Raw genomic sequence first — 20,971 nt, 5'->3', positions numbered from 1 at the left:
GAAAGAGAAATTAAGGAAGCACTGCTATTTACCATTGCAACAAAAAGAATAAAATACCTAGGAAGAAATCTACCTAGGGAGACAAAAGACCTGTATGCAGAAAACTATAAGACACTGATGAAAGAAATTAAAGATGATACAAACAGATGGAGAGATATACCATGTTCTTGAATTGGAAGAATCAATATTGTGAAAATGACTATACTACCCAAAGCAATCTGCAGATTCAATGCAATCCCTATCAAATTACCAATGGCATTTTTCACAGAACTAGAACAAAAAATCTTAAAATTTATATGGAGACACGAAGGATCTCGAATAGCCAAAGTGGTCTTGAGGGAAAAAAACGGAGCTGGAGGAATCAGACTCCCTGACTTCAGACTATACTACAAAGCTTCAGTAATCAAGACAATATGGTACTGGCACAAAAACAGAAATGTAGATCAATGGAACAGGATAGAAAGCCCAGAGATAAACCCACACACCCATGGTCAACTAATCTATGACAAAGGAGCCAAGGATATTCAATGGAGAAAAGACAGTCTCTTCAATAAGTGGTGCTGGGAAAACTGGACAGCTACATGTAAAAGAATGAAATTAGAACACTCCCTAACACCATACACAAAAATAAATGCAAAATGGATTAGAAACCTAAATGTAAGACTGGACACTATAAAACTCTTAGAGGAAAACATAGGAAGAACACTCTAACGTAAATCACAGCAAGATCTTTTTTTCCACCTCCAAAGTAATGGAAATAAAAACAAAAATAAACAAATGGGACCTAATGAAACTTCAAAGCTTTTGCATAGCAAATTAAACTACAAACAAGATGAAAAGACAACACTCAGAATGGGAGAAAATATTTGCAAATGAATCAGTGGACAAAGGATTAATCTCCAAAATATATAAACAGCTCATGCAGCTCAATATTAAAAAAACAACAACCCAATCAAAAAATGGGCAGAAGACCTAAATATACATTTCTCTAAAGAAGACATACAGATGGCCAAGAAGCACATGAAAAGCTGCTCAGCATTACTAGTTATTAGCGAAATGCAAATCAAAACTACAGTGAGGTAACACCTCACACCAGTTAGAATGGGCATCATCAGAAAATCTACAAACAAATGCTGGAGAGGGTGTGGAGGAAAGGGAACCCTCTTGCACTCTTGGTGGGAATGTAAATTGATATGGCCACTATGGAGAACATTATGGAGGTTCCTTAAAAACCTAAAAATAGAATTATCATATGATCCAGCAATCCCACTACTGTGCATATACCCAGAGAAAACCGTAATTCAAAAAGACACGTGCACCCCAATGTTCACTGCAGCACTATTTACAATAGCCAGGTCATGGAAGCAACCTAAATGCCCATCGACAGACGAATGGATAAAGAAGATGTGGTACATATATACAATGGAATATTACTCAGCCATAAAAAGGAACGAAATTGAGTCATTTGTTGAGACGTGGATGCATCTAGTGACTGTCATACAGAGTGAAGTAAGTCAGGAAGAGAAAAACAAATATCGTATATTAACGTATATATGTGGAACCTAGAAAAATGGTACAGATGAACTCGTTTGCAGGGCAGAAATTGAGACACAGATGTAGAGAACAAATGTATGGACACCAAGGGGGGGAAGTGGCGGGGGGTGTGGTGGTGTGATGAACTGGGCGATTGGGATTGACTTGTATACACTACTATGTATAAAATGGATACCTAATAAGAACCTGCTGTATAAAAAAAAAAACCAGGGGCTTCCCTGGTGGCGCAGTGGTTGAGAGTCTGCCTGCTGATGCAGGGGATGCGGGTTCATGCCCCGGTCCGGGAGGATCCCACATGCCGTGGAGCGGCTGGGCCCATGAGCCATGGCCGCTGAGCCTGCGGGTCCAGAGCCTGTGCTCCGCAGCGGGAGAGGCCACAACAGTGAGAGGACCGCGTACTGCAAAAACAAAGCAAAACAAAACAAAAAAAAACAGACAAGGAATCAGTGAAGCATTTTAAGGATGGAAGCGACATAATCAGATTTTCATTTTTATTTTTTAATTTAATTTATTTTTAATTTTTTTCAGATTTTCATTTTTAATATAAAAGGACCTGGGGCCAGTGAACAGGATAAACATGGTCTTAACATGGTCTTACAGAGTAGAAGAGACAGATGACAAATATTTATATCATCAAAATAAAACAAAATTATTACAGTAATCAGTGTAATAAAGGGTAGTATCATGAGACTAATAGGAAAGGAGCCTGTTACCCAATACCTGTGAGACTTCTCCCAGCTCTTCATGGCATCCTGGCAAATGACTCCCATTGTTAGTCTTTGTCTCATTGAGACTGAGCCTATACACATATACATACAGTCATACAGAAATTATCCTCCCACCTTCCTTTGCTTTCGGTCAATGAGGATTTAGATCTCAACACATGAGACTAGTAGCTTTGCTTTCTTATCTTTATCAAAAGTAGCACATTGGGACTTCCTTCGTGGCGCAGTGGTTAAGAATCTGCCTGCCAATTCAGGGGACATGGGTTCAAGCCCTGGTCTGGGAAGATCCCACATGCCACGGAGCAACTAAGCCCGTGAGCCACAACTACTGAAGCCCGCGCGTCTAGAGCCCATGCTCTGCAACAAGAGAGGCCACCACAGTGAGAACCCGTTCACCACAACGAAGAGCAGTCCCACTTGCCACAACTGGAAAAGGCCTGCGCGCAGCAACGAAAACTCAGCTCAGCCAAAAATAAATAAATAAATTTATTTTTAAAAAAAAGCACATTGATGGAGATCAACCTCAAAAGACCTATGAAGAGTTACACATTCCTTTCTGGTAGAAATATATTTTTTGTTGTACTGCAAGTCTGGTTCACCTACATAGTGTTCAAAAAAGCTGAAAACACTAAAATTTCCCTAAATCTTACATTATTTATTTTAAAACCTGAAAAATAAGAGCAGGAATATTCAGACTATTATAGAAAGAGGTTTTATGTGTATATTCCGTAGTCTGTAAGAGAGCAAGAAGCATGTATTATTCACTGTTGTATCTTTAACACTTTGCAAAATGCCTACCATTTTGTTGACAGGAGTTAATTTTTGTGATGAATTAATCTCCTAGATTATATACATTCTTCATATTTTTCTTTTTCATAACATTGTCCATTATGTATTTACTGTAAAAAACATGGAAATGTAAATGCAGAAAAGGAGATTGTTGAAAATATCGGAATCTTATGTATGAGCACTATCAGCATATTGATGGGGTTTTTTTGCCAGTCTTATGAGTCTTATTATTTTCTGTATGTGTGTGCTTGTGTGTTTTTGAACAAACTATTATGTATATAGTTTTGTTTCCTTTTTTTAAAAAAATAACTCAAGTATTTCTCATGCCGTTAAAATTTATTTGAAGGTGTCCTTTTTAATGATTGTATAATATTTCATCATTTATATTAGCTTTAATCATTTGTATTTGCAGTGATTGTTGAGCCCATTCCAGTCGGACAAGCTGCTAAGGACTATTTAAATGTGCATGTAACGCCAACTCTGCTTAAAGGACTTGCAGAGCTTTGTAAGCAAAAACCAGCAGATCCTTTTGTAAGAAATCTTTTTATTCATACTAAAGAATATTGTCTATAGTTTCCATAAAATATTATATTCTTTGAAACATATTGAGAGTCATTTAAAAAAACTTTTTATATACATTTTAGATTCTTCATTTTGTATAACTTTTGATTATAGTTGACCCTTGAGAGTCGGGGTTAGGGGCACTGACCCTTTGTGCAGTCAAAAATCTGACATAAAACTTATAGTAGACCCTCGTATCCTCATTTCCTCTGTATCTGTGATTCTGCATCCTGAGTTCAGCCAGTCGTGGATTGTGTAGTACTGTAGTATTTACTATTGGAAAAAATCTGCGTGTAAGTGGACCCCCCGCAGTTCAAACCTGCGTTGCTCAAGGGTCAGTTGTACTTATTTTCTTGATGTGTTTTAACTCTTAAAAAAAAATTCTTCCTAAGTACATTTTCACTCATTGCATCCTTTCATTGCTGAGCATTGTTTTTGTATGTAATTTATATAATCAAATTATAAAATTATTTACTTGTGTTCAACATTTTTGTTTCTCATGCTATCTAAATTTTTTTAACAGAAAACATATTTATTCACATACCTAGAGGCCTCAACATTGCTCATTCAGGGGGAAGAACGGTTGAGTATGAGGACCTAGGATGATTGTCCAGGGCCAAGTGTCAGCCGGGGTCCTTCTTTATAGATACTCCCACCCATCTGAGATAGTCAAGGAAGGTTATTTTAATACCAGCCGTACCAAAATAATATCTCTAGCCTTTGTTAGCATTCTCAAAGGGAATCCCCTTTGGAAGACAAAAGATTTAATCTTTCCCACTAACATTACCACTTTTACCAAAAAGAAAAAGATTGACAGGTTATTTCTTTACTATGTCTTTTTTCATTGTGAAAATAGTATATTTTCATTTAGTAAGAAACCTGAAACTACTGAAAAATGTAAAGAAGAGAAGAAAAAGATACTCCTGGTTCCATTTCCTAAACATGGTCTCCCAAGTCATCTTGCTGGGATTCAGTTCTGACTCCAGACCCCTAACCTCTCTCTGAGTCCCTTTATTCTCATCAGTAAGATGTAGGTATATTGGCACCTGTCTACCTAGTAGGGATATTGTTAGGATTAAATGTATTAGTGCATGTAAAATTCTTAAAAGTGCTTGGTGCATAAGTGCTCAAACATTAAGCTGCTGCTATTACTGGTTTTGTTTTGGTTTGGTTTGGTTTGGTTTTTAAAGCCTATATCTCCAATGAAACTAATCCTGTTTAGTTTCAAAAAAACTAGTCCTTTTTTTTTTTATCTTTGCCCAGATTTTATTTTTTTATATCACTACATATAAACACATATCCCATAAATATTGCTATATTTAAGTATATATTTTATAGAGATTATTTTAATAGTTACATGATGTTTCTTTTGTTACCTTTACCATTCTTTGGCTGTTTAAGTTGTTTGCTATTATAAATACTGTAACAATAAACATCTCTGAGTATAACACTTTTCACACATTGAGATTATTTCATTTGGAAAGAGATCAAAAAGTCAAATTATAATTCAAAACATGAAATTAAAAAAAAATTTTATCCCTTAAAAAACTTACTTATTTTTTAAGCTGTTTAATTTTTTGAATAAGCAATGTTGGAATATGGTATAAAATTTAAAAGTTCCAAAAGGATATATAGTTAAAAGTGACTCTCCTTTCCATTCCTCTTCCTCAGCTACCCAGTTGCTCCTTGGAATTGATTATTGTTACCAGCTTTTAGTATATCCTTTCAGAGAAACTCTATACATATATAAGCATAAAATAAAATACTTATTATTTATATGTACTTAAAAACACATATAGATACAAATGCTAGCTACTGAACACACTATTTGATGCTTTTTACCTTATATACTTAATATGTATTATAAATTATTAAATAGCACCATAAACAAAATTGTCCCATTTTAAAAGAACAGCTTATGGCATTCTGTTTTATGGATTTCCTACACATTTAAAAATTTTTTTTTGGCCGTGCAGCTTGTGGGATCTTAGTTCCCTGACCAGGGATCGAACCCATGCCCCCTTCAATGGAAGGGCGGAGTCCTAACCACTGGACCACCAGGGAATTCCCTACAATTTATTCATTAGTCACATATGGATGGTTGTTCAGGTTGTTTCCACTCTTTTGTTATTATAAACCGCTACAGTGAATACCTTCATTCATTTGTCAGCATACCATTTATTTGTAGAATAAATTCCTACAAATGAAAATACTAAGTCAAAAAGAATGTTATTTTGATGTTTTTGATATGTGCTTTTTTTATTTTTTATTTTTTTTTTTGCGATACATGGGCCTCTCACTGTTGTGGCCTCTCCCGCTGCGGAGCACAGGCTCCGGACCCGCAGGCTCAGTGGCCATGGCTTACGGGCCCAGCCGCTCCGCAGCATGTGGGATCCTCCCAGACCGGGGCACGAACCCGCATCCCCTGCATCAGCAGGCGGACTCTCAACCACTGCGCCACCAGGGAAGCCCGATATGTGCATTTTTAATTTGGATAAATATTGCCAAATTACCTTTTGTAGTGGTTGTACCATTTTATACTCTGATCAAAAATGAATGAGAGGGGACTTCCCTGGTGGCGCAGTGGTTAAGAATCCACCTGCCAATGCAGGGGACATAGGTTCGAGACCTGGTCCAGGAAGATCCCACATGCTGTGGAGCAGCTAAGCCCGAGAGCCACAACTACTGAGCCTGCACTCTACAGCCCGCGAGCCACAGCTGCTGAGCCCATGTGCCACCATTACTGAAGCCTGCACTCTAGAGCCCGTGAGCTACAACTACTGAAGCTTGCATGCCTAGAGTCTAGGCTCCGCAATAAGAGAAGCCACCACAATGAGAAGACCGCGCACAGCAACAAAGACCCAATGTAGCCAAAAATAAATTATTAATTAAATTTTAAGAAGTGAAAGAGAGTACCTGATGTTTTTTCAAGTTTTGTGGGTTTTTGGGTTTTTTTTTACCAATCTCAGGTGAAAAATGGTTATTTTGTAACTTAATTTGTATTTCTTTTGTTATGAGTGAGTTTGAGTATCTTTTAGTATATGCTACTTAAAGCCATTTGCATTTTCTTTTCTGTGAACTTCCTACCCCAGGCCTTTGTCCATTTGCCAGCGCTTGATCGTCTAGGTCTTTTTCTTACTGTATTGGTACTCTCTATGTTTAAGAAATTAAACATATTTTAACCAACATATTTTGTTGGTTAGTAGATTTTCTCAGTTTATCACTATTTCCATGATATATTTTAATTTTTTTGTACTATATTTGTTGAGCTCTTTTATGCCTTCCAGGTTTCTGTTATATTTGAAGAAGGTTTTCTGTTTCAAGATTATAAGTAACATTCTCTCATTCTGCCTTCTAGTACTTTTTAATATTTCCTTTTTCTCCCCCCACGTATATGTCTTTGATCATCTGGAATATTTTTTTGCTATAGGGAGTGAGGTAGAGAGCCACATTTTATTTTATTTTCCACTTGGTTACTCAATTGACAAAAAACATTTATTGAACAGTATGTATTTTCTTCATCGATTTAAAAACCCACTGTTAATATATACTAAGTTCTTACATGCATTTAGTGGGTTTCTCTCTTTTTTTTTTTTTGGTTTGTTAATTTCATCTGTTCATTTGTAAGTATCACATTGCTTTAAGTCTTATAGGTTTGTAATATATTTCAAAGTCAGATAGTTCTAAACCTTTCAATTACTCTTTTTTTTCAGAATTTTCTTAATTTTGTTTTGCATTATTATTTCTAATGTGAATATTTTCAGTCACAATACATACTCACATTGCTTTCTTTTTTTTTAATAAATTTATTTATTAAGTTAAATACACTGGAGTGGGAGTGGGACTGATTTGATGAGAGGAAAAATAGATTAAAGATGGTAATTCAGTTGTTTTAACTTCCATTCAGTTGTTTTAAACTCACACAATGGTGAGGTTAAACATTTCCCCCTATGTTTAGTTGTATTTCCTCCTTTGTGAATTATCTGTTTATCTTTTGTCCAGTTATCTGTTGGAGTTTTGTATGAATTCCTTTTTTATTACTGAATTATAATTAATCTACAACACTATATTAGTTCCAGGTGCATGACATAGTGATTTGATATTTCTGTACACTACAGAATGATCACTATGATTAAGTCTAGTTACCACCTGTCACCATACAAAGTTATTGAAATTGTTGTTGACTATATTCCCCATGCTGTACATTTCATCCCTATGACATTTATTTTGTAACTGGAAGTTTATATCTCTTAATATCCCTCTCCTCTTTCACTTATCCCCAACCCCCTTCTCTCCAACAATCACCTCTTTGTTCTATCTGTGACTCTGTTTTGTTATATTTATTCATTTGTTTTGGTTTTTAGATTCCACACATAAGTGAAATCATATGGTATTTTCCTTTCTCTGATTTATTTCACTAGTATAATACCTTCTAGGTTTATCCATCTTGTTGCAAATGACAAATGTTCTTTTTTTACGGTTGAGTAATATTCCATTGTGTGTGTGTGTGTGTGTGTGTGTGTGTGTACATATGTCACATCATGTTTTTTTAATTTTGTTAATTTTTTTATACAGCAGGTTCTTATTAGTCATCAATTTTATACACATCAGTGTATACATGTCAATCCCAATCACCCAATTCAGCACACCCACACCCCCACCCCCCGCCGCTTTCCTGCCTTTGTGTCCACACGTTTGTTCTCTACATCTGTGTCTCAATTTCTGCCCTGCAAACTAGTTCAACTGTACCATTTTTCTAGGTTCCACATATATGTGTTAATATACGATATTTGTTTTTCTGACTTACTTCACTCTGTATGACAGTCGCTAGATCCATCCACGTCTCAACAAATGACCCAATTTTGTTCTTTTTATGGCTGAGTAATATTCCATTGTATATATGTACCACATCTTCTTTATCCATTCATCTGTCGATGGGCATTTAGGTTGCTTCCATGACCTGGCTATTGTAAATAGTGCTGCAGTGAACATTGGGGTGCGTGTGTCTTTCTGAATTACGGTTTTCTCTGGGTATATGCCCATTAGTGGAATTGCTGGATCATATGGTAATTCTATTTTTAGTTTTTGAAGGAACCTCCATACTGTTCTCCGTAGTGGCTGTGTCAATTTACATTCCCACCAACAGTGCAACAGGGTTCCTTTTTTTTTTTTTGCAGTACATGGGCCTGTCACTGCTGTGTCCTCTCCCGTTGCAGAGCACAGGCTCCGGACGCGCAGGCTCAGCGGCCATGGCTCACGGGCCCAGCCGCTCTGTTGTATGTGGGATCCTCCCAGACTGGGGCATGAACCTGTGTCCCCTGCATCGGCAGGTCAACCACTGCACCACCAGGGAAGCCCGAGGGTTCCTTTTACTCCACACCCTGTCCAGCATTTGTTGTTTGTAGATTTTCTGATGATGCCCATTCTAACTGGTGTGAGGTGATACCTCATTGTAGTTTTGATTTGCATTTCTCTAATAATTAGTGATGTTGAGCAGCTTTTCATGTGCCTCTTGGCCATCTGTATGTCTTCTTTGGAGAAATGTATATTTAGGTCTTCTGCCCATTTTGGGATTGGGTTGTTTGTTTTTTGAATATTGAGCTGCATGAGCTGTTTATATATTTTGGAGATTGATTGATTCCATTGATTCATTTGCAAGTATTTTCCATTGATTCGTTTTCAAGTATTTTCTCCCATTATGAGGGCTGTCTTTCGTCTTGTTTATGGTTTCCTTTGCTGTGCAAAGGCTTTGAAGTTACATTGGGTCCCATTTGTTTATTTTTGTTTTTATTTCCATTACTCTAGGAGGGGGATCAAAAAAGGTCTTGCTGTGATTTATGTCAAGGAGTGTTCTTGCTATGTTTTCCTCTAAGAGCTTTATAGTGTCTGGTCTTACATTCCTCCTTTATCAAAGATAAGGTGACCATAAGTGCGTGGGTTTATCTCTGGGCTTTCTATCCTGTTCCATTGATCTATATTTCTGTTTTTGTGCCAGTACCATATTTTCTTGATTACTGTAGCTTTGTAGTATAGTCTGAAGTCAGGGAGTCTGATTCCTCCAGCTCCGTTTTTTTCCCTCAAGACCGCTTTGGCTATTTGGGGTCTTTTGTGTCTCCATATAAATTTTAAGATTTTTTTGTTCTAGTTCTGTGAAAAATGCCATTGGTAATTTGATAGGGATTGCATTGAATCTGCAGATTGCTTTGGGTAGTATAGTCATTTTCACAATATTGTTTTTTCCAATCCAAGAACATGGTATATCTCTCCATCTGTTTGTATCATCTTTAATTTCTTTCATCAGTGTCTTATAGTTTTCTGCATACAGGTCTTTTGTCTCCCTAGGTAGGTTTCTTCCTAGGTATTTTATTCTTTTTGTTACAATGGTAAATGAGAGGGTTTCCTTAATTTCTCTTTCAGATTTTTTCATCATTAGTATATAGGAATGCAAGAGATTTCTGTGCATTAATTTTTACCCTACAGTTTTACCAAATTCATTGATTAGCTCTAGTAGCTTTCTGGTGACATCTTTAGGATTCTCTATGTATAGTATCATGTCATCTGCAAACAGTGACAGTTTTACTTCTTCTTTTCCAATTTGTTTTCCTTTTATTTATTCTCTGATTGCCATGGCTAGGACTTCCAAAACTATGTTGAATAATAGTGGTGAGAGTGGACATCCTTGTCTAGTTCCTGATCTTAGAGGAAATGCTTTCAGTTTTTCAGCATTGAGAATGATGTTTGCTGTGGGTTTGTTGTGTATGGCCTTTATTATGTTGACGTGGGTTCCCTCTATGCCCACTTTCTGGAGAGTTTTTATTATAAATGTGTGTTGAATTTTGTCAAAAGTTTTTTCTGCATCTGTTGAGATGATCATACGGTTTTTGTTCTTCAATTTGTTAATATGGTGTATCACACTGATTGATTTGTGTATATTGAAGAGTCCTTGCATCCCTGGGATAAATCCCACTTGATCATGGTGTATGACCCTTTTAATGTGTTGTTCGATTCTGTTTGCTAGTATTTTGTTGAGAATTTTTGCATCTATATTCATCAGTGATATTGGCCTGTATTTTCTTTTTTTGTACTATCTTTGTCTGGTTTTGGTATCAAGGTGATGGTGGCCTTATAGAATGAGTTTGGGAGTGTTCCTACCTCTGCAATTTTTTGGAAGAGTTTGAGAAGGATGGGTGTTAGCTCTTCTCTAAATGTTTGATAGAATTTACCTGTGAAGCCATCTGGGCCTAGACTTTTCTTTGTTGGAAGATTTTTAATCACAGTTTCAATTTCATTACTTGTGATTGGTCTGTTCATATTTTCTATTTCTTCCTGGTTCAGTCTTGAAGCTTATACCTTTCTAAGAATTTGTCCATTTCTTCCAGGTTGTCCATTTTATTGCCATAGAGTTGCTTGTAGTAGTCTCTTAGGATGCTTTGTATTTCTGTGGTGTCTGTTGTAACCTTCTTTTTCATTTCTAATTTTATTGATTTGAGTCCTCTCCCTCTTTTTCTTGATGAGTCTGGCTAATGGCTTGTCAATTTTGTTTATCTTCTCAAGAACCAGCTTTTAGTTTTATTGATCTTTGCTATTGTTTTGTTTCTATTTCATTTACTTCTGCTCTGATCTTTATGATTTCTCTTTTTCTGCTAACTTTGGGTTTTGTTTGTTCTTCTTTCTCTAGTTCCTTTAGGTATAAGGTTAGATTGTTTATTTGAGATGTTTCTTGTTTCTTGAGGTAGGCTTGTATAGTTATAAACTTCCCTCTTAGAACTGCTTTTGCTGCATCCCATAGGTTTTGGATCGTCGTGTTTTCATTGTCACTTGTCTCTAGGTATTTTTTGATTTCCTCTTTGATTTCTTCAGTGATCTCTTGGTTGTTTAGTAACGTATCGTTTAGCCTCCATGTGTTTGTGTTTTTTACATTTTTTCCCCTGTAATTGATTTCTAATATGATAGCGTTGTGGTCAGAAAAGACGCTTGATATGATTTCAATTTTCTTAATTTGCTGAGGCTTGATTTGTGACCCAAGATGTGATCTCTCCTGGAGAATGTTCCGTGTGCACTTGAGAAGAAAGTGTAATCTGCTGTTTTTGGATGGAATGTCTTATAAATATCACTTAAATCTATCTGGTCTGTTGCATCATTTAAAGCTTGTGTTTCCTTATTAATTTTCTGTTTGGATGATCTGTCCATTGGTGTAAGTGAGGTGTTAAAGTCCCCCACTATTATTGTGTTACTGTCGATTTCCTCTTTCAGAGCTGTTAGCAGTTGCCTTATGTATTGAGGTGCTCCTATGTTGGGTGCATATACATTTATAATTGTTATATCTTCTTCTTGGATTGATCCCTTGATCATTATATAGTGTCCTTCCTTGTCTCTTGTAACATTCTTTATTTTCAAGTCTATTTTATCTGATATGAGTATTGCTACTCCAGCTTTCTTTTGATTTCCATTTGCATGGAATATCTTTTTCCATCCCCTCACTTTCAGTCTGTGTGTGTCCCTAGGTCTGACATGGGTCTCTTGTAGACAGCATATATATGGGTCTTGTTTTTGTATCCATTCAGCAAGCCTGTAACTTTTGGTTGGAGCATTTAATCCATTCACGTTTAAGGTAATTATGGATATGTATGTTCCTATTACCATTTTCTTAATTGTTTTGGGTTTGTTTTTGTAGGTCCTTTTCTTCTCTTGTGTTTTCCACTTAGAGAAGTTCCTTTAGCATTTGTTGTAGAGCTGGTTTGGTGTTGCTGAATTCTCTTAGCTTTTGCTTGTCTGTAAAGCTTTTGATTTCTTCGTAGAATCTGAATGAGATCCTTGCCAGGTAGAGTAATCTTGGCTGTAGATTCTTCCCTTTCATCACTTTAAGTATATCATGCCACTCCATTCTAGCTTGTAGGGTTTCTGCTGAGAAATCACCTTAACCTTATGGGAGTTCCCTTGTATGTTATTTGTCGTTTTTCCCTTGCTGCTTTCAATAATTTTTCATTGTCTTTAATTTTTGCCACTTTGATTACTATGTGTCTCTGTGTGTTTTCTCCTTGGGTTTATCCTGTATGGGACTCTCTGTGGTTCCTGGACTTGGGTGGCTATTTCCTTTCCCGTGTTAGGGAAGTTTTCGACTATAATCTCTTCAAATATTTTCTCGGGTCCTTTCTCTCTCTCTTCTCCTTCTGGGACCTCTATAATGCAAATGTTGTTGTGTTTAATGTCCCAGAAGTCTCTTAGGCTGTCTTCATTTCTTTTCATTCTTTCTTCTGTTGCGCAGCAGTGAATTCCACCATTCTGTCTTCCAGGTCACTTATTCGTTCTTCTGCCTCAGTTATTCTGCTATTGATTCCTTCTAGTGTAGTTTTTTTTGTTTTGTTTTGCGGTACGCGGGCTTCTCAATGTTGTGCCCTCTCCTGTTGCAGAGCACAGGCTCCGGGTGCACAGGCTTGGTGGCCATGGCTCACGGGCCCAGCCGCTCCATGGCATGTGGGATCTTCCTGGACTGGGGCACGATCCCGTGTCCCCTGCATTGGCAGGCGGACTCTCAACCACTGTGCCACCAGGGAAGCCCTAGTCTAGTTTTCATTTCAGTTTTTGTATTGTTCATCTGTTTGTTTGTACTTTAATTCTTCTAGATTTTTGTTAAACATTTCTTGCCTCCATTCTTTTTCTGAGGTCCTGGATCATCTTCACTATCATTATTCTGAATTCTTTTTCTGGAAGGTTGCCTATCTCCATTTAATTGTTTTTTGGGGGTTTTATCTTGTTCCTTCATCTGGTACGTACCCCTCTGCCTTTTCATCTTGTGTATATTTCTGTGAATGTGGTTTTTGTTCCACAGGCTGAAGGATTGTAGTTCTTCTTGCTTCTGCTGTCTGCCCTCTATCACATCTTTTTAATCTGTTCATCTATTGACGTAGGTTGCTTCCCTATCTTGGCTATTGTAAATAATACTGCAGTGAACATAGGGGTGCATATATCTTTTCAAATTAGTGTTTTTCTTTTCTTCAGAAAAGTACCCAGAAGCGGAATTGCTAGATCATATGGTAGTTCTGATTCTAATTTTTTGAGGAACCTCCATATTGCTTTCTATAGTGGCTGTATCAATTATTTATATTCCCACCAACAGTGCACCAGGGTTCCCTTTTCTCCACATCCTTGCCAACATTTGTTATTTGTTCTTTTTGATGATAGCCATTCTAATTGATGTGAGGTATTATCTCCTTGTGGTTTTGATTTGCATTTCCTTGATGATTAGTGATGTTGAGCATCTTTGCATGTGTCTGTTGGCCATCTGTTTGTCTTCCTCGGAAAAATGTCTATTCAGGTTCTCTGCCCATTTTTAAATTCATTTTTTGTTTTTTTGATGTTGAGTTGTATGAGTCACTTGTATATATTGAATATTAACCTCTTATCAGGTATATTGTTTGCAAATACCTCCTCCCATTCAGGAGGTTGCCTTTTCATTTTGTTGATAGTTTCCTTCACTGTTCAGAAGCTTTTTAGTTTTATGTCATCCCATTTGGGTTTTTTTGCTTTTGTTTCCCTTGACTGAGGAGATATATTCAAAAATATATTGCTAAAAATACAACATTGTGAATCAACTATAGTTCAATAAAAATTTTCAAAAGTATATTGCTAAGACTTATTTCAAAGTGCATAATGCCTGTGTTTTCTTCTAGGAATTTTATGGTTTCCTGTCTGCATTTAAGTCTTTATTCCATTTTTAGTTTGTTTTTGTATATGGTGTGAGAGAATAGTCCAGTTTGATTCTTTTGCATGTAGCTGTTCAGTTTTCCTAAAACCATTTATTGAAGAGACTGTCTTTTCCCCATTGTATTTCCTGTCTCCTTTGGCATAGATTAATTGACCATATAAGTGTGGGTTCATTTCTGGGCTCTCTGTTCTTTTCCATTGATCTATGTGTCTGTTTTTGTGCCAATACCATACATTTATTTTATTTTATTTTATCTTTTTTGTCCATGCTGCATGGCATGCGGGATCAAACCCACGCCCCCAGCAGTGGGAGCATGGAGTCTTAACCACTGGACTGCCAGGGAAGCCCCCAGTACCATACTGTTTTGATTACTCTAGCTTTGTAGTATAGTTTGAAATCAGGGCATGTGATACCTCCAGCTTCGTTCTTCTTTCTCAATATTGTTTTGGGTATTCAAGGTCTTTTGTCCTTCCATACAAGTTTTGGAATTATTTGTTCTAGTTCTGTGAAAAATGCCATGGGTATTTTGATAGGGATTGCATTGAATTTTGTCTTGTGTAGTATCGTCATTTTAACAATAGTAATTCTTTTAATCCATGAGCATGACATATCTTTCCATTTGTGTCTTCAATTTCTTTTCTTTTTTTTTTTTTTACATCTTTATTGGAGTATAATTGCTTTACAATTGTGTGTTAGTTTCTGCTTTATAACAAAGTGAATCAGTTGTACATATACATATGTTCCCATATCTCTTCCCTCTTGCATCTCCCTCCCTCCCACCCTCCCTATCCCACCCCTCTAGGTGGTCACAAACTACCGAGCTGATCTCCCTGTGCTATGTGGCTGCTTCCCACTAGCTATCTATTTTACATTTGGTAGTGTATAAATTGTGTCTTCAATTTCTTTCATCAGTGTATTATAGTTTTCTGAGTACAGGTGTTTTACTCCTTAGTTAGATTTATTCTTAGGTTTTTGGGGTTTTTTTGATGCAGTTGTAAATGTGATTGATTTCTTAATTTCTCTTTTTGTTGGAAGTGTATAGAACACCACGGATTTTTGTATTAAATTTGTATTGTGCAAATTCACTGAGTTCCTTTTTTTTTTTTTTTTTTTTTGCAGTATGTGGGCCTTTCACTGTTGTGGCCTCTCCTGTTGTGGAGCACAGGCTCCGGCCGCGCAGGCTCAGCAGCCATGGCTCACAGGCCTAGCCGCTCCACGGCATGTGGGATCTTCCTGGATTTGGGCACGAACCCATGTCCCCTGCGTCAGCAGGTGGACTCTCAACCACTGCGCCACCAGGGAAGCCCTCAGTGAGTTCATTTATTAGTTCTATTTTTTTTTTTTTGGTGGTATCTTTAAGATTTTCTCTGTAGGGTATCATGTCATCTTCAAACACTGACAGTTTTACTTTTCCCTTTCCTATTTGGATTACTTTATTTTATTTTACTCTTTTGTCTGATTGTTTTGGCTAAGATTTCTAATGCTATGCTGAATAAAGTGGCAAAAGTGGGAATTCTGGTATGATGTTAGCTGTGGGCTTGTCATATATTGCCTTTATTATGTTGAGGTATGTTCCCTCTATGCTCACTTTGCTGAGAAGTTTTATTGTAAATGGATGTTGAATTTTGTCAAAAGCTTTTTCTTCATCTATTGAGATGTTTGTACGATTTTTATTCTTCAGTCTGTTAATGTGGTGTATTACGTTGATTGATTTGCAGATATTGAACTATCCTTGCATCCCTGGAATAAATCCCACTTAATCATGCTGTATGATTCTTTTAATGTATTGTTGAATTCAGCTTTCTATGTTTTATTGATTATTTTTGCCACTATGTTCATCAGTGATACTGACCTGTAATTTTCTTTTTTGGTGGTGTTTTTGTCTGGTTTTGGTGTCAGGGGGTTGCTGGCCTCATAGAATGAGTTTGGAAGCATTTTTTCCTTTTCAGTTTTTTGGAAGAGTTTGAGAAGGATAGGTGTAAGAATTCTTTATATAGTAGTTACATCAACCTTCGTCAATACTTGCTGCAAAATTTTTTCCCTTTTTGTTTAAATTTTAATTTTGCCTTTTAAATAATATTTAATAAGTCAAACCTTGATTTTTTTCTTATTGTGAGTTTTTACCATTTAAGTTTAGGAAGTTCTATCCCATTGAAAGTTTTGCTAAATATTCACTATTGTATTCTTCCAGTTTTTTTATATTTAACTTTCCTATGCATCTGGAATTTACTTTTGTATAAATTACAAGGTGAAGATCTAAATTGATTTTTTTCTGACCAGGTGTCCTTGTGCATTGATTTTTGAAGTCTCATTTATCACACACTAAATTCTATATATGGGCATGTATTCTGTTACATGGATCTGTATGTTCTAACAACAGTACCACAATAAACAGTTGCTTTTAACAGCATTTTCAGTACTTCTGTATATACTTAACAAGTTTTTTGGTGATAAATATAAATAAGATAAACTTTGCCATTTTAAGCATTTTCTTTCTTTGTTTATTTATGTATTTATGTATTTATTTTTGGCTGCGTTGGGTCTTCATTACTGCACATGGGCTTTCTTTAGTTGCATTGAGCGGGGGCTGCTCTTTGTTGCGGTGCGCGGGCTTCTCATGGCGGTGGCTTCTCTTGTTGCGGAGCATGGGCTCTAGGCACGCGGGCCGCAGTAGTTGTAGCTGACAGGCCCTAGAGTGCAGGCTCAGGCTTAGTTGCTCTGCGGCATGTGGGATCTTCCTGGACCAGGGCTCGAACCCGTGTCCCCTGCATTGGCAGGTGGGTTCTTAACCACTGTGCCACCAGGGAATCCCAACCATTTTCAAGTGTACAGTTCGGTGGCATTAATTATAATCACAATGTTGTGTAGTCATCATCACTACCTATTTCCAAAATTTTTTCATCACCCTAAACAGAAACTCTGTAACCATTAAGCAGTAACTCCCCATTACTTCCTTCCCCCAGCCTTTAGTAACCTGTAGTCTATTTTCTGTCTCCATAAATTTGCCTATTCTAGATATTTCATATAAATGGAATTATATAATATTTGTTTTTGTGTGTGTCTGGCTTATGTTACTTAGCATAATGCTTTCAAAGTTCATTCATGTAGTAGCATGTATCAGAATTTCATCCCTTTTATAGTTGAATAATATTTGATTGTATATGTATATATCATATTTTGTTTATCCATTCATCTGTTGATGGATACTTGGGTTGTTTCTCCCTTCTAGCTATTGTATATAATGTTGTAGTGAACACTGGTGTTTAAGTATCTGTTTGAGGACCTGTTTTCATTTCTTTGGGGTAAGAGTGGATTTGCTGGGTCATATGGTAATTCTAAGTTTAGCTTTTTGAGTAACCACTAAAATGTTTTTCACAGCATCTGCAACATTTTACATTCCCATTAGCAATGTATGAGTGTTCCAGTTTCTCCATGTCCTAGCCAATGCTTGTTCTTTTCTGTTTTTTTTGGTTTTTGTTTTTTAATAATTGTAACTGTCCTATTAGATGTGAAATGGCCTATCATTGTGGTTTTGGTTTATAATTCCCTAATGACAAATGATGTTGACCCTCTTTTCATGTGTTTACTGGCTATTTGTATATTTTCTTCAGAGAGAAATGTCTATTCACGTTCATGTTCTTTCCCATTTTTAATTGTTTTTTTGTTGTTGAGTTGTAGGAGTTCTTATATGTTGTAGTTTTTTGTTTTTTTGTTTTTTTGGGTTTTTTTGCAGTACACGGGCCTCTCACTGCTGTGGCCTCTCCGGTTGTGGAGCACAGCCTCCAGACGCACAGGCCCAGCAGCCATGGCTCACGGGCCCAGCCACTCCGCGGCATGCGGGATCCTCCCGGACCGGGGCACAAACCCGCGTCCCCTGCATCTCAACCATTGCGCCACCAGGGAAGCCCCTGTTGTAGATTTTAAACCCTTATATGATTTGCAAATATATGCACCTCTTCTATAGGTTGTTCTTTCACTTTCTTAATGAGGTCCTTTGACACATCGAATTTTTGAATATTTGACAGAAATCTAATTTATCTCTTTTTTCTTTTGTTCCTTTGCTTTTGGTGTCATATCTAAATCCACTGCCAAATTCAAGGTCGTGAAGATTTATTCCTATATTTTCCTCTAAGATTTTAATGGGTTTAGCTCTTATATTTAGGTTGTTGATTAACTTTGAATTAATTTTTGTGTATGGTGTGAGATAGGGGGTCCACCTTCATTCTTTTGCATGTGGAAATCCAGTTTCTTAGTACCATCTGTTGAAGAAACTATATCTTCTCCACTGAATGGACTTGATACCATTGTCAAAAATCAGTTGACTATATATATATGGGTTTATTTCTGGCTCTCAATTCTATTCCATTGATCTATATGTATATCTATATGCCACACTGTTTTGATTACTGTAGCTTTATTGAAGATTTTGAAATTGGGAAGAACAAATTCTCCAACTTGATTTTTTTCTTTTTTCATGATTGTTTTGGCTATTTGGAGCTCCTTGAAATTCCATATGAATTTGAGGATTGTCTTTTCCTTTTCTGCAAAAACAACTGTTGGAAATTTGATGGGGATTATGTTGAATCTATAGATCACTTTGAGTAATATTGACATCTTAGCATCTTAATGTTATTAAATCTATCCATGGACATGGGATGTCTTTCCTTTTATTTAGGTTTTTAAATTTCTTTTGGCAATGTTTTATAATTTTCAGGACACAAGTTGGTTAAATTTATTCCTAGATATTTTTTTCAAATCCATTATAAATGAATGTGATTTCCTAATTTCCTTTTTGAATCATTCATTGCTGATATATGGAAACACAACTGATTTTTTGTATTGATCTTGTAACCTACAACTTTGCCATATTAATTTATTAGCACTAGTAGCTTTCTTTGATTCTTTGGGATTTTTTAATACAGGCATACCATGGAGATGATGTGGGTTAGGTTCCAGACCACCACAATTAAGCAAGTATTGCAGTAAAGCAAGTCATACAAATTTTTTGGTTTCCCAATGGGTATAAAAGTTATGGTTACGGCTTCTCTGGTGGCGCAGTGGTTGAGAGTCCACCTGCTGATGCAGGGGACACGGGTTCGTGCCCTGGTCCGGGAAGATCCCACATGCCGCGGAGCGGCTGGGCCCGTGAACCATGGCTGCTGAGCCTGTGCGTCCGGAGCCTGTGCTCCACAACGGGAGAGGCCACAACAGTGAGGGGCCTGCATACTACAAAAAAAAAAAAAAAAGTTATGGTTACACTATTCTGTAGTCAATTAAGTGTGCAACAATACTTTATTGCTAAAAAATGCTAACCATCATCTGAACCTTCAGTGAGTCATAATTTTTTTGCGATAGTAACATTAAAGATCCCTGATCATAGACCACTATAACAAATATAATAATAATGGAAATGTTTGAAATATTGTGAGAATTAGCAAAATATGACATGGAGACACAAAGTGAGCAAATACTGTTGGAAAAATGGTGCCAGTAATCTTGCTCTTGCTCAATGCAGAGTGATCAAAAATCTTCAATTTGTACCCAAAAAAATGCAGTATCTGCAAAGTGCAATAAACCGATGGAGATCTGCCTGTATATAATAGGGTCATGTCATTTGTGAATGGACATAGTTTTACCTTCCTTTCCAGTTTGGATCTATACTTGACAATATTGCATAATGTAAAACTTATTGTTTCAATTTTTTAAAATTAATTAATTAATAAATTTTTGGCTGTGTTGGCTCTTTGTTGTTGCGTGCAGGCTTTCTCTAGTTGCGGCGAGTGGGGGCTACTCTTCCTTGTGGTGGGCGGGCTTCTCATTGTGGTGGCTTCTCTTGTTACAGAGCACAGGCTCTAGGCACATGGGCTTCAGTAGTTGTGTCACACACAAGCTCAGTAGTTGTGGCTCACGGGCTCTAGAGTGCAGGCTCAGTAGTTGTGGCTCACGAGCTTAGTTGCTCCGCAGCATGTGGGATCTTCCTGGACCAGGGCTCAAACCCGTGTCCCCTGCATTAGCAAGTGGATTCTTACCCAGTGTGCCACCAGGGAAGCCCCCTGTTTCAATTTTTAATGCTTATTTTCTCATTATTCTTAAAGTGATTTTGGAAACTGTTTTAAATTGAAATAGTATATATTGAAGAAATATGTAATCATTAATTAACGTAAGGATTTTTTTTTTCTTTTTTCCATAGATTTGGCTGGCTGATTGGTTGCTGAAAAATAATCCCAACAAACCCAAACTTTGTCATCATCCAGTTGCAGAAGGACCTTATTAAAATAAAGCTCTCAAAGAACAAATCACGAACTATCTCACTGTAAAAGGCATGCTTCTACTTAAGAAGTAACTCCTAAGGGTTTAAGTAACTACATGTGAAATAAATTATTTCTTAAAAATAAATTTTAAAAGAATAACTATTTCATGCAGCATATAACATTATCTAAAGTAAAATATTAGTTTAGGGTATGATTTTTTTTAATAAGAAAATTGTATTAGCAGGATCTAGAATGTCAACAAAGTAACTGCAACTTTTTATTTTTACAGTTACAAAGTGGTATTCAGTTAAGAGAACAACAATTCATATAGGATGCAACAGAGACAACTGAAGATAATAAGATACCATTTTCATATATAACTGATT

General features: G+C 36.6%; 1 protein-coding gene across 1 annotated transcript in view; it reads left to right on the top strand.

Annotated features, from left to right (window-relative positions):
• Positions 1 to 20,726, top strand: part of NME5 (NME/NM23 family member 5) — a 42,814-nt gene extending 22,088 nt beyond the window's left edge. Inside the window, exons 4-5 of the mRNA XM_007461405.1 lie at positions 3,481 to 3,599; positions 20,525 to 20,726. Coding sequence (XP_007461467.1) covers positions 3,481 to 3,599; positions 20,525 to 20,608 — 203 coding nt within the window. The 3' untranslated portion in view covers positions 20,609 to 20,726. The remainder of the gene's footprint in view (positions 1 to 3,480; positions 3,600 to 20,524) is intronic.
• The last annotated feature ends 245 nt before the right edge of the window (positions 20,727 to 20,971 follow it).

This window comes from Lipotes vexillifer, unplaced genomic scaffold, assembly GCF_000442215.2.
Source record: "Lipotes vexillifer unplaced genomic scaffold, Lipotes_vexillifer_v1.1 scaffold217, whole genome shotgun sequence".
NCBI classification, from domain to species: Eukaryota; Metazoa; Chordata; class Mammalia; order Artiodactyla; family Lipotidae; genus Lipotes; species Lipotes vexillifer.
Note: the sequence above shows the minus strand (reverse complement) of the source record. Positions and strands in the feature narration are given on the sequence as shown.